At 49.7% G+C, this 14,036-nt stretch overlaps 1 protein-coding gene across 9 annotated transcripts in view; it reads right to left on the bottom strand.

The window, feature by feature from the left end:
- Positions 1–5,998, bottom strand: part of NRDE2 (NRDE-2, necessary for RNA interference, domain containing) — a 61,500-nt gene extending 55,502 nt beyond the window's left edge. For all 9 annotated transcript variants that reach the window (XR_009864794.1, XR_009864796.1, XR_009864797.1 and 6 more), the window contains exon 1: positions 5,858–5,998. Coding sequence is in view for 5 of the 9 variants with exons in the window: in XM_062181152.1 (XP_062037136.1) it covers positions 5,858–5,921 (64 nt within the window). In the remaining 4 variants the exon portion in view is untranslated. The remainder of the gene's footprint in view (positions 1–5,857) is intronic.
- Between the last annotated feature and the right edge of the window lie 8,038 nt (positions 5,999–14,036).

Raw genomic sequence — 14,036 nt, 5'->3', positions numbered from 1 at the left:
TATTTTACACAAAAAGAAATCAGGGGTCCATGGAGAAAAGGCTGAGTTCGGGCCTGAAGCAATAAATCCTGGGCATCTCTGACAGAAAGCAAGGAAACTGCCAATGATGGGGTCACACCCAAAGGACACCAGCACCAACTTGATTAGGCTCCCAATAGCCAAAGATGGAACAATCTGAGGACGAGGAAGATACTAGCCACACCAGACTGAAATACAGATACGGAGGTGAGCATTCAGCCCACCAGTTAAGACGCCTACATCCTACCCTGGAGTGGCCAAGTTCAACTCCCAGCTCTGGCTCCTGAGGCTAGCTTCCTGCTAATGCAGGCACTGGAAGCAACTATGATTCAAGAAAGAGGGTTCCTGCTACCCATGGAGGAGACCTGGATTGAGTTTCCAGCTCCCAACCAATGCTGGCTTTTAAGGAGTGAGTCAGCATAAGGAAGCATGCATTCTCCCTGTCTCTCTCTCAAAAAAAAAGTTTAAAACATTACAAAAATGTAGTAGGAATTGCAGCACAGCAGGTTAAGCCAACACCTGGGATACCCACATCCCACATGGGAGTGAGTGCCTTTTGGGTTCCAGCTCCTCAGCCGGCACCGCAGCTCACTAGGCTAATCCTCCGGCTGCGGTGCTGGCACCCAGGGTTCTAGTCCCGGTCGGGGCGCAGGTACTAGTCCCGGTTGCCCCTCTTCCAGGCCAGCTCTCTGCTGTGGCCCGGGAGTGCAGTGGAGGATGGCCCAAGTGCTTGGGCCCTGCACCCGCTTGGGAGACCAGGAGGAAGCGCCTGGCTTCTGGCTTCGAATCGGTGCAACGCGCCGGCCGCAATATGCCAGCATAGCAGCCACTTGGAGGGTGAGCCAACAGAGAAGGAGGACCTTTCTGTCTCTCTCTCTCTCTCACTGTCTAACTCTGCCTGTCCAAAAAAAAAAAAAAAAAAAAAAAAAATTAGCCAGTGTCGTGGCGCAATAGGCTAATCCTCTGCCTGCAGTGCCAGCACCCCGGGTTCTAGTCCCGGTTGGGGCACCAGTTCTGTCCCAGTTGCTCCTCTTCCAGTCCAGCTCTCTGCTGTGGCCCAGGAGCGCAGTGGAGGATGGCCCAGGTCCTTGGGCCCTGCACCCGCATGGGAGACCAGAAGCACCTGGCTCCTGGCTTCAGATCAGCACGGTGCGCTGGCCACAGCAGCCATTGGGGGGGGGGGGGGGTGAAGCAATGGAAAAGGAAGACCTTTCTCTCTGCCTGTCAAAAAAACAAAAAAAAGACTGGCGCCGCGGCTCACTAGGCTAATCCTCCGCTTGCGGCGCCGGCACACCGGGTTCTAGTCCCGGTCGGGGCACCGGATTCTGTCCCGGTTGCACCTCTTCCAGGCCAGCTCTCTGCTGTGGCCCGGGAGTGCAGTGGAGGATGGCCCAAGTGCTTGGGCCCTGCACCCCATGGGAGACCAGGAGAAGCGCCTGGCTCCTGCCATCGGATCAGCGCGGTGCGCCAGCCGCAGCGCGCCAACCGCGGCGGCCATTGGAGGGTGAACCAACAGCAAAAGGAAGACCTTTCTCTCTGTCTCTCTCTCACTGTCCACTCTGCCTGTCAAAAAAAAAAAAAATTTTTTTTAAATAAATAAACCAATTCCTCAAGGTAGCAGATGACAGCCCAAGAACGTGGGCTCTTGCCACCCACATGGGAGACCCAGAGGGAATTCCTGGCTCCCAGCTTTAGCCTGGCCAGCCCTGGGCTGTTGCAGCCATTTGGACCAGAAGACCTCTCATCCTGTCTGCCTTTCAAATAAACAAATAAACCTGTTTTAAAAATCTTAGGTACTTAGGGGGCTGGCACCATGGCTCAATTGGCTAATCCTCCACCTGCAGAGCCAGCATCCCGTATGGGCGCAGGGTTCTAGTCCCAGTTGCTCCTCTTCCAGCCCAGCTCTGCTGTGGCCTGGGAGGGCAGTGAAGGATGGCGCAGGTGCTTGGGCCCCTGCAACCACATGGGAGACCAGGAAGAAACACCTGGCTCCTGGCTGTGGATTGGCACAGCGCTGGCTGTGGCGGCCATTTCGGGGTGAACCAACAGAAGGAAGACCTTTCTCTCTGTCTAACTTTATCTGTCAAATTGAGGAAAAAAAAAAAATCTTAGGAACTTAAAAAACAAATAGCAAAAAAATTACAATAAATAAATGTATTCTAAAAATTCATAAATGGGGGTGGGAGGGCAGCATGGTGGAAAGAATCACCATGTTCCTAAAGTTGCAATTATGAAATGCAGTAAGTTTGTAACTGTAAAGCTGCACAGTTCTGCATATATTCCTACAGACTTACTTCTAAGGGTACAGTTTAAAAACTTGCCATGGGACCCCAAATCCCCTTGAGCTGAGAGACAAAAATACCATCTTAAGCGATAAAGTGATCATATGGATAGGATTAAGTGTTAAGAATGATCACATAGATAGGATTAAGTGTTAAAGTGATCATATAAATAGGATTAAGTGTTTGGTAATAATAATAGACAGAGGGGCCAGCAATGTGGCACAATGGGATAAGCCTCTGCCTGCAGCGCCAACATCCCATATGGGAACCAGTTCAAGTCTCAGTTGCTCCTCTTCCAATCCAGCTCTGTGCTATGGCCTGGGAAAGCAGAGGAAGATGGTCCAAGTGCTTGGGCCCCTGCACCCGCACAAGATGAAGATCTATCAATTTCTACCTCTAACTCTTTCAAATAAATAAATAAATCTTTTTTAAAAGAGACTAGTTTTTTATTTTATTTTTTTAATTTTTGACAGGCAGAGTGGACAGTGAGAGAGAGAGACAGAGAGAAAGGTCTTCCTTTTGCCGTTGGTTCACCCTCCAATGGCCGCCGCGGTAGCGCGCTGCGGCCGGCGCACCGCGCTGTTCCGATGGCAGGAGCCAGGCGCTTCTCCTGGTCTCCCATGGGGTGCAGGGCCCAAGCACTTGGGCCATCCTCCACTGCACTCCCGGGCCACAGCAGAGAGCTGGCCTGGAAGAGGAGCAACCGGGACAGGATCGGTGCCCCGACCGGGACTAGAACCCGGTGTGCCGGCGCCGCAAGGCGGAGGATTAGCCTAGTGAGCCGTGGCGCCAGCCAAAAGAGACTAGTTTAAAAAAAAAAAAAAAAAGTATCTACACACACATTATCTTGCATATTGGACATGCAGAAAATGTGCAATAAATACTGGTTCAAATAAATGACAAGAATAACATTCCCCTAGAAACTTCAGTTTCTCCTTCCCAAAACAGGATAGACCCCAGGCCAATTACTAAAGGCCACTATCCCCCTCACTACCGTCCTGACCATACGTCTCCCAGTGGCCCCAGGCCAATATAATGTCCACCATCCTGACCCTACATCCCCCGGCTCCCCCATGCCACTGTAATGTCCACCATCCCAACCCTACGTCCCCCGGCTCCCCCATGACACTGTAATGTCCACCGTCCCAACCCTACGTCCCCCGGCTCCCCCATGACACTGTAATGTCCACAGTCCCAACCCTACGTCCCCCGGCTCCCCCATGCCACTGTAATGTCCACTGCCCCGACCCTACGTCCCCTGGTGCCCCCATGCCACTATGATGTCCACTGTCCCGACTGTACGTCCCATGGTGCCCCCATGCCACTGTAATGTCCAGACAAACTGGACACTCTGCAGTTCTCTAGAGTCTTGAGAGCCTTGGAATGTCCTTTTACTGTTTCTGCCCAAAATTCTATCCTCCTGATGGCTTGTCTCAAAACTTAGTTCCTCCATAAAGCCTTCTCTGAACCTTCTATTCTAAGCCATTATTCATGTAGTTCACCTGTGATATCTGTAACATCTTACCTTGTACCGTTACTTTTCAGGTAGACATATATATTTTATGTAACACATAATTAAGGACTAACTCTCCCTCTCTCTAACTCTTTCAAATAAAGAAATTTTTTTAAAAAGATCAACTATTTGCCCATCCAGCAAATAGTTACTGAACACTTATTTTTTAAAGATTTATTTATTTACTTGAAAGGCAGTTACAGTGGAGAGGGAGCAGTCTTCCATCCACTGGTTCACTCCACTAAAGGCTGCAACAGGGGCAGTGGAAGATGACCCAAGTGTCTGGACCCACGTGGGAGACCCAAAACAAGCTCCTGGCTTTGGGTCAGCCAGCTCTGGTCGTTGCAGCCATTTGGGGAGTGAAACAGCGGATGGAAGACCAACCTCTCTCTCTCTCACCCTCTCTCTCCCTGTTGTTTTGCCCCTCAAACAATTAAAAAAAAAAAAAAAAAAAAAAAGACTGCAACAGCCAGGGCTGGGCCAGGCTGAACTCAGGAGCTTCTTCCAGGTCTCCCACATGGATGCCAGGGTCCCAAGTACTTGGACCACCTTCCACTGCTATCCAGGTGCATTAGCAGGGAGATGTATCAACAGTGGAGCAGCCCGGACCTAAACCAACCTAAACCGGCACCCACTTGGGATGCCATCGCCGTAGGCGGCAGCGTAATCCACTAAGCCACAGCACGCGCTCCTAACTCCTACTATGCTTTGAACCAAGTAGGCAACAATGAGTAAACACTGTCCTTGAACTCTCGGAGGTTCCGACCCAGTAAGAGAAAACCACAATCACATCAATCACAGAAGAACTTCCTCAGGATTATGAGAAATGTCACACACGGTGGAGTACCGGCACTGTGAGGACAGAAGCAGAGGTCACAGCTAAGTCTAAGCCTGAGGACACCGCGGGGACGAGCATCCTCACACGGCCAACCCCAGCCAGGCTTGCTGCGGCCACTAACCCAAAGCCCACGGGAGCAGCAGATTCTTTTTTTTTTTTTTTTGACAGGCAGAGTGGACAGTGAGAGCAGACTCTTGTAACAAACAGCTGAGCCCCAGCAAACACAGCCACGTAGCTTCACTTACAGGCGGCACACACCCTGATACAAGGCGTTAAGCTCTGTCGAGTTCTTCCACTTTCTGAGCTCAGCGTGGCTCAGGGCCTGTCCAACTCTAGAATCAGGAATAAAAGCCAACTGAGATCTTTAAACCCGCTGTAATGCTGTCTTTTGAGGGGGGTCAGACATTCGCCAGTGAGGTGAATTCACCGCGCGGCCTCCATTGCTGACAGCGCGCCTGAAGCTCACATACTCACTGCCGTAAGCCGGGCGCACGGCAGACCGCAAGACACAAACTCTGGCCTGGTGCTGCCCGCAGCTGGAAACTGATTAGGATTTGGGTCCCAATGCCTCACCAAAGGACCAGAGCCCAGTGAGGACTCCGGAAGTTAAAAACGGGCAGCGGAAAATTCGAGGGCACTTCAAACACTGTGAGGAAAACGGGAATTAAAAGTTCTGTGCCCACAGCCTCTGGCAAAGCCCATGCACGGTGTGTTCCTGAGTCGCATCCTCGTGGCCTCTTTGAAGACTGTCGTTTGCGCGCGTATGCATGGATTTCAACATTTTCTGCGCCCAAACAAGCTTGCCGTTTAGTTCCATTCGCCACAAACTTTCTGAAGGGCCCTCGGCTGGTATTTGCAGCAGGCGTCTCCCTGACAGGTGGAGAGTTCCCCTTGTAACGACTAAGTCGCTCAGGCGCGGAGAAAGAACGGACGCCGGCAACACGGGAACGTCTTAGCCCCAGCCCCAAGGCCGCGCCTCCGTTTTCCTTCCCCCTTCCACAACCCCACCACCCGAGCCCCAGGAGAACACCTTTGCGTTCCAAAACCGGAACGAAGCCTAGCGCCCTTCCCAGAACGCTTTGCAGCGCCGCGGAGAACTCTGGGATATAAACGGATAAACAATCCCAAGGCCAAAGCCCAGACCGGGCCCGTGAAACTGCCGCTTGGACCCACCGAGAACCTCCACCGATCCTTCTGCGAGCTTACCTTTCCGGGAGCTCCCACCATCGGGGGCCTCACTCACGCCCGCAAAGGCCGGGAACAGCGCCATCAACGCAGCTTTCTCCGCCCTTCCCCTCTACAGAAATGGCGGCGGCAGCCAAGCGCCGGTTTGAAGCCTCCGCCGTCGCGGTGTATGCTGGGAAGCGTGGTTTTCCTAGTGCGGGCCGGGGCTTGACCTCAGACCAGGCGGAGTGGGCGGAGGGCTAGGGGGCGGGGCATGGGCGTGGCCAGAGGGAGGGGCGGGGCAGGGCGGCTTCCTAGCGGCTGCGGCCTCAGGTGTCTGAATACTGGAATCGCGGAGAGCAGGAGATCGCGCTGTTACGAGCCGGAGTCCTCGGGGTTCCGATTCCACCGTGAAGTCACAGCGTGGCTTGCCAAGTCAGTTTAATATAACGTTCTAGAGGCCGGCGCTGTGGCCTAGTGGGCTAAAGCCTTCACCTGCAGCACTGGCGTCCCACACGGGCGCCGGTTCTGGTCCCAGCTGCTCCTCTTCCGATCCCGCTCTCTGGCCAGGGAAAGCAGAAGAAGACGGCCCAGGTATTTGGGGCCCTGCACCTGCACCTGCACCTGCGTGGGAGATCCGGAAGAAGCTCCGGCCGTTGCGGCCATCTGGGAACTGAACCAGCGAATGGAAGCCCTCTCTCTGTCTCTCCTTCTCACTGTCTGTAATTCTACCTCTCAAATACATAAATAAAAATCTTTTAAAAATAAAGATTAAATGCTTTAAGCTTTGCTTTCCTCATCCTGGAGGAAGACAACGCACGAGCGTTGTGTCTGGCCCATGAAAACTCAAGCTGGCAACTGTGTGAGTTCAACTGCAGAGTCCAGTCAAAGCCACGCAAGACGGCCAAGCTCCGATGGGGTTGCCCGTTCTAACACCCCGGAAAGGCCCGATGGGGGTCAAAGCTCTCTTTTAGGAAATACCTTTGCCTGCTCAGGGAGTAAGTCTGAATCAAGCCTCCCACCAGATCTATAGGGGCTAAAGGACAACTTACAAGATTTCACACCACATGGAAGCAGTCAGCCAAACTCAGAATGGGGGAAATTACAGACAACTAATAAACGAGTTTCTCTGAGGAATTGGATGACATTGAGAGGGCAAGACAAATCACCAAATGCAACATATGGCCTCATTGTGATTCACTGTGTGTGTTTTAAGATTGATTTGAAAGGCAGAGTGACAGACACAAATCTTCTATCCACTGGTTCACTTCCCAAATGGCCACACCGGCTGGGGCGGGGCCAAGCCAAAGCCAGGAGCCCAGAACTCCAACTGGGTCTCCCACATAGTGGCAGGGGCCCAAGTACTTGGGCCATCTTCTGCTATAAGCAGGGAACTGGATTGGAAGAGGAGCAGCCAGGACACAAACTGGCGCCCATATGGGATGTTGGTGCTGCAGGTGGAGGCTTAGCCTACTATGCCATAGCACCAGCCCTAGGGCCATCTTCTGCCTTCCCAGGTGCATTAGCAGGGAGCTGGATTGGAAGTGGAGCAGCTGAGACACAGATGGGAGGCAGTTTAACCCCCTGCACCACCAAATGATTCTTATTAATTCTGTTAGATAAACTGTTAGATTAATACGCTGAGGTTATTTTTTCAAGTTCTTGCATAGTAAAGATACAAACTGAAGCATCTGCAAGTAAAGAGACAGAAAAATGAAGATTTGTGTGTGTGTGTGTGGATCTCAAGGAGTTTAAAGATCTTTAGAGTTAAACAGGAAATTAGAAATCAGAGGTGCAAATCAACGAAAAAAACAGGTAGACCTGGGAAGCTGCAGACCTGCAGAGACCGAGGTTGTGTGAGCGCTTCAAGCTTTGAAGTCCCTGATCAACAGTCACAAAACGGGGGGACGTGTGACAGCAGGGACGGCAGGGCCACACGCCCGCAGCTGTAGGCCTCAGGCTCTGCCGGCATGGCCCTGAGTTACCTCAGCTAAGCAGAACGGCATCTGCCTGCCTCAGCCGATCCCGTCAGGGCACGGGGATGCCAACAGCGTTCCCCAGTGCCTCTTGCCTTTCCACCCCAGAACAAGAATTAATAGGGAATTAAACCCTCAAAAATAATGCTTCTGTAGTAAGAAGTCTGGGCGTATTAGGTATTTTGTGTACTCGCCAATGTGTAAGAAAATTTGGCTTCAGTGACCCTCTCCCGTGAGCAGTTTAAAGTGTGCACTTGCGTAACTGACAAGATTTAAGTTAGTGGAGTCTGAGCAGTTTCAGGACACCTAAGAGACTCTAAAGGTTGCCATATTTGTAAGTGTGATTGATTAGATTTGTAAGGATTAAAACTAGAAGAAAATTGATGTTATCGTAACTAAAGCACCTGAGAGGGAAATAAAATGTATTAAATGTATATGAAATAGATAAATGCTGAACAGAGGTCAGGAAACCTCTCCCTAAAGAGCCACGTAATATTTTAAGGCTTATCTATTTATTAGAAAGAGAGAGAGATCTCCCATCCACCGGTTCCTTCCCCAAATGCCTGCAGCAGCTGAGGCTAGCCTGGGCCAAAGCCAGGAGCCAGGAACTCCATGTGAGTCTCCCACGTGACAGGAACCCAAGCCCTTGGCCCGTTATCTGCTGCCACCCTGGCACATTAGCCAGAAGCTGGATTGGAAGTGCAGAGTAACCAAGACTGAAACTGGACACTCCAGTATGGAATGCATGTATCCCAGACTGCAGCCTAACCCACCGCATCACAACACCCGCCTTATTTTTTTTTTAATAAGCAGATTAATCTTTATGGGCCAGATGATCTGTCAAAGAAACACTCACTCAATGTTCCAAGATGTGATAGCCCAGAGCTGGTGTAGAAGCAGAGGAAAGCTGCCTGAAGAAAGAGAAGGGTAAAACTTTTATAGAATATTCCCAAAACTGGGTCCACTCGTATAACACAGGAAGCCAATCACTCGCACCGGGCGGTAGAAGAAAGCAGGTGTTTCTTGCAAAGCACAGAGCACGAAGCAGGGCAGTGATGACCTAACTGCTGGGATCCTTGACGAGTTAGGGGTGAAGGTTCCTATTGGGATGAGGGATCAGAGTACTGAGCTCGTGTGCAGATCCCTGGTTGGTCTACAGTGCTCCTGACCCTTTGATATATTGGTGGCAATATTGTATTCTTTAAGGAATTTTGATGGTAGAAAACTGGGCTCTGGTCAGAGGTGGCGGTTACTTCTTATTCAGGACCTGGACTTCCTGGAAAAGAATTCCTTAAAGACCAGACCAAATATCAAGATGTCCACCTATGGTGAGATCGATGATCTCAGGTGCCTTGTGATCGGAAACCTGAAGGGCAGCTGTGCCACTCCCTCAATTTATTTTTTAAAATTATTTATTTTAAAGCAGAGTATCAGAGAGAGAGAGAGAAACACCTTTGGAAGAACCTTCCATCCACTGGTTCACTCCCCAAATGACCACAACAAGCCAGGAGCCAGGAACTCCATCCTGATCTCCCACATGGGTGGCAGGGACCCAAACACTTGGGTCATCCTCTGCTGCCTTCTCAGACACAAAAGCACAGAGCTGGATTGGAAGCGGAGTATCCAGGACTCCAACTGGCGCTTTGATATGGATGTCCACGTCACAGGGGGCGGCTCATTCACCACAAGGCGGCCCCCATTAGCTCAATTCAGTGTGTTAATTTCAGTAAAAGCATAGCAAGGAAGTGTTAACCCTAGAGGGGGATGCTGGGAGACCATGGGAGACTTGGACCTGATAGCACCTAGCATCTGCATCAAAGGCACAGTGCAGGGGCTGGGTTTCAACACCAATGTGAGTAGAGGAGGAGGGTCCCAGGGGCTCCGGAACTCTAATTCCAGTTGTCTCTGGAGCTCAGCTTTGTTCTTAGGCTCAGGTGCTAGGAAACAGTCCAATATGCTTATAATACATTTCCCATTTCAGTAAACTAATTCAAGGTGATTTTCTGTCACTTGGAACCTAGAGTTTCTAAAAAGCAGAGTGAATGAGTGAATGAAGGCATAAGTGAGGCTATTTCCACAGCCAGCATCACCATCCAGGGCCTGCAGGTGTGCCAATTAGCTTGCATGATGTATGAAGTTTTAAACTGGTCTACCCAGAACATCTGAAAGCAACTCCTTTCATCTTCAGAGGGAGAGACTCTGCACACACCACGAACTCAGGCGAACTGGAGAAACAGGTCTCAAGGAATTTTCGGGGGAGTCCCTATGAAGTAAAACAAAGAAAAGAGTCCTGTGAAAACCCAAGGTATCAGCAAGGACCTAGAAGAGCCTGAGCCGATTCATTGGCTCCACCTGCTGTTTTGTTTTGGGGTGTGTGTGGAGAAGGAAGGGGACAGGATTTCACTGGAAATACCCTAATATGTGCACACAGTTTGAACTTTAAAATTCAGACATGGCCTTTTCAAAGTACACATTTTTCATGAGCTTTTTAAAGGCCCTTCATATGCACAGATTTAAAGCATTTTTTCACCAAAATAAATGTAGCTTTTACTGGAACACACCCATATTTGTTCCTAACTCACAATTTACATACTCAAGAATATGTCTCAGATACGTAAGGTTTTGAGAAGTCATGTAGAAATCAGAGCAGGATGTCACCAACAGCACTTGGTAATGATATTACAAAATGGAATAATTATTAGATGGGACTCCACTTGGGTTTACCATTCTATAAGTATTACACACCCAAAATTGTGGGTCTACTTTCTTTCTAGTTAAATCAAGAAATACACCAGAGGGCTGGCGCTGTGGCGCAGCGGGTTAAAGCCTAGACTGCAGCGCCAGCATCCCATATGGGCATGGGTTCCACTTCTGATCCAGCTCCCTGCTAATGTGCCTGGGGAAAGCAGTGGAGGATGACCCAAGTGCTCAGGCCCCGGCTTCCATGTGGGAGACCCAGAAGAAGCTCCCAGCTCCTGACTTCAGATTGGCTGCTCAGCTTCAGCTGTTGCGGCCATTTGAGAAGTGAATCAGCAGATGGAAAACTTTTCTCTGTGTTTTTACCTCTCTCTATAACTCTGTCTTTCAAATAAATAAAATAAATCTTTAAAAAAAAAGAAAGAAAGAAAAAGAAATGCAGCAGAGAGCAGGCACTGTAGCACAGCAGGTGAAGCCCAGCATCCCATATAAGTGTGCCGGGTTCAAATCCCTGCTGCTCTGCGCTTCCCATCCAGCTCCCTGCCAATGCATCCTAGGATGCAGCAATGATGGCCCAAGAGCTTGGATTCCCAGCATTCATGTGGAAGACCCGGATGGAGTTCTTAGCTCCTGGCCTCAGCCTGGCCCAGTCTTTGGGGGTGAACCAGTAGAAGAGTCTCTCTCTCTCTCTCCCCCTTCCTTCCTCCCTCCCTCCCTCCTTCCATCATTCAGCCTTTCAAGTAAATGAAAAATAAATGGGGGCCGGCTCAGTGGCTCACTTGGTTAATCCTCCGCCTGCAGCGCTGGCATCCCATATGGGCGCTGGGTTCTAGTCCCAGTTGCTCCTCTTCCAGTCCAGCTCTGTGTGGCCCGGGAGGGCAGTGGAGGATGGCCCAAGTGCTGGGCCCTCGCACCCGCGTGGGAGACCAGGAAAAAGCACCTGACTCCTGGCTTCGGATCGGCGTAGTTCCGGCCATAGCGGCCATTTGGGGAGTGAACCAATAGAAGAAAGACCTTTCTCTCTGTCTCTCTCTCTCTCTCACTGTCTATAACTCTACCTGACAAATAAATAAAATAAAATAATAAAAAAAGAAAAATAAATATTTTTAAAAAACACACCAGAGCAGCCAGCACTGTGGCACAGCTGGTAAAACTGCCACCTGCAGTGCCAGTATCCCATATGGGTGCCAGTTCAAGTCCTGGCTGCTCCATTGCCAATCCAGCTCTCAGCTATGGCCTGGGGAAGCAATAGAAAATGGCTCAAGTCCTTGGGCCCCTGCACCCGCATGGGAGACCTGGAAGAAGCTTCAGGCTCTTGGCTTTGGATCGGCCCAGCTCTGGCCATTGCAGCCTTCTGGGGAGTGAACCAGTGGATGGAAGGCCTCTCTCTCTCTCTCTCTCTCTCTCTCTCTCTCTCTCTCTCTCTTTCTCTGCCTCTCCTTTCTCTGTTAACTCTGACTTCAAATAAATAAATAAATAAATAAATCTTTAAAAAAGAAAAAACACCAAAAGGAGAAAAAGAGTTGTCACTCAAAGCAAACTTAATTTGCCACAGATAAGGAGGCCGAGGAGAATCATTTCTAAGGCTGTAGCTCCTGAGCGAGGGGAAGTGAATATGCAGACAGGAAGTTCTTGGAGGGGCAGGTGCAAGCTCACGGAGGTGTAGCTCAGAAACATGCACCCACATAGGTTGCATTCTTACAATGCAACCTAAACTCCTCCTGGGGTGGAGATCTTAGCATTAAAACGAAGTGAGGGATGGTGGCTCTGGACACTTTGTCATATGTTTGCGGGAGCTGACCTTGCAGTAGGGTCTGGACCAGTTTAGGGTGGCTGCAGATCGCCTCTCTCCCCAGACCGTAACTAAAAACCTGGTAAACAACTGTGGAGAGCATCAGAAACTTTAGCGTCTTGAGGCAGAAATGGGTCCAAAAAAGACTTTTGAGTTCTCAGGGCATTTGCTGGTGCCATAAGGAGGCTGTGTATTCAGGCTGAGGATATCTCATCTGAGCCTAGGACAAATAAAGATTTACTTTATTTATTTGAAAGGCAGAGTTAGAGAGAAGGGGAGAGACAGAGAGAAAGAGAGAGAGAAAGATCTTCAATCTGCTGGTTTGCTCCCCCAAATGGCCACAACAGCAGGGGCTGGGTCAGGCTGATGCCAGGAGCATGGAACTTCTTCCAGTTCTCCCACATGGGTGCAAGGACCCAGGGCCTTGGGCCATCTTCTGCTGCTTTCCCAGGTGCTTTAGCAGGGAATTGGATTGACATAGATGACCTTTGGAGCAACTGGGACTGGAACCGGCATCCATATGGGATGCCAGCCTTGCAGGTGGCAGCTTAACTTGCTGTGCTGCGATACCGGCCCCTGGACAAAAGGTTTAAAAGGTTAAATGAATATTCCTGAGTAGCTCACTCTTTCTTCCCAAAATTACCTGAGTTTTCAGCTTATGTTGGGATGACAGCTCTCCTAAAGTGATGTGTGTTGTTTGTAAGTTATATCGATCATGAAAAAGATCAATGAAACAGCATATACCTTTCTCAAATAATTTTGAAGAGAGAAAATAGTTAAATCCCCACTATTCAGGCTAGTTTTCTTTGACTAGAAAAGTGATATTTTAAGAACTGGCTTAGTCCCAGTCTCCTTTTAAGACCTTCTTTGTCGTGTCAGCTTGTATCTCTGCAACTATTCAATGTTCTTCCAGCTTGTAGGTGTTTCTCTTTTAAGTGTGACTGTAGGAGCTGGCTAGTTTATCCCCCCCACCCCGCCTTTTATTCCCATCTGCACCTCTCATTTCATGGCCTCCTCTCATTCCTCTAAAGAGCAGACGTGTGGCGCAGTGGGTGAAGCTGTCACTTGGGACACCTGCATCCTGAATCCGAGCGCTGGCTTGAGAACAAGCAACTCCAAGCTACCGGCTTCCTGCTAATGCACCCGGGAGGCAGCAGATGATGGAGCAAGTTCCTGCCACCTACAGGGGAGACCTGGAAGGGATTCCTGGCCTGGCCCAGCCCTGGTTGCTGCAGGGATTTGGGAGTGAACCAGCAGGTAAATGAATGAAAATCTCTCCCTCTCTCCCTCTCTCCCTCCCTCCTCTCTCCCTTTCTCCCTCTCTCCCTCTCTGTCACTCTGCTTTTAAGTAAATAAATAGATCTTTTGTAAAAAGAGCAGACGTATGAATTTTTTCACATAAAGTTTCCAGGTATAGGTGAAAGTATCTGACTTAATGTCCACTTTTGCGTACCTAATTAGGAATACGTACAGGAACTATCCTCTCCTACCTGGCTAAACAGGATGCAGGAAATCTTTCAATGCATGAAAGTAGAAGGAAGATGGGGAATTATCACTCCTCTTTCCATTACCCTCCCTTGGGCCTTTTCTTTCTTTCATGTTTTTCCATTATCGTAGGGTAAATGTTTCATCACAGTTATAACTCTCCTCTTAGTGTTGTATGTGAGCATTTCTGTTGCATTCCAAACCTCATAGACATGTATTAAACATGTGACATGTCATCCAATCACAATGGGACTTCATGGTTCCTTATGGC

The sequence above is a fragment of the Lepus europaeus genome, chromosome 22 (assembly GCF_033115175.1).
Source record: "Lepus europaeus isolate LE1 chromosome 22, mLepTim1.pri, whole genome shotgun sequence".
In the NCBI taxonomy this organism is placed as follows: Eukaryota; Metazoa; Chordata; class Mammalia; order Lagomorpha; family Leporidae; genus Lepus; species Lepus europaeus.
Note: the sequence above shows the minus strand (reverse complement) of the source record. Positions and strands in the feature narration are given on the sequence as shown.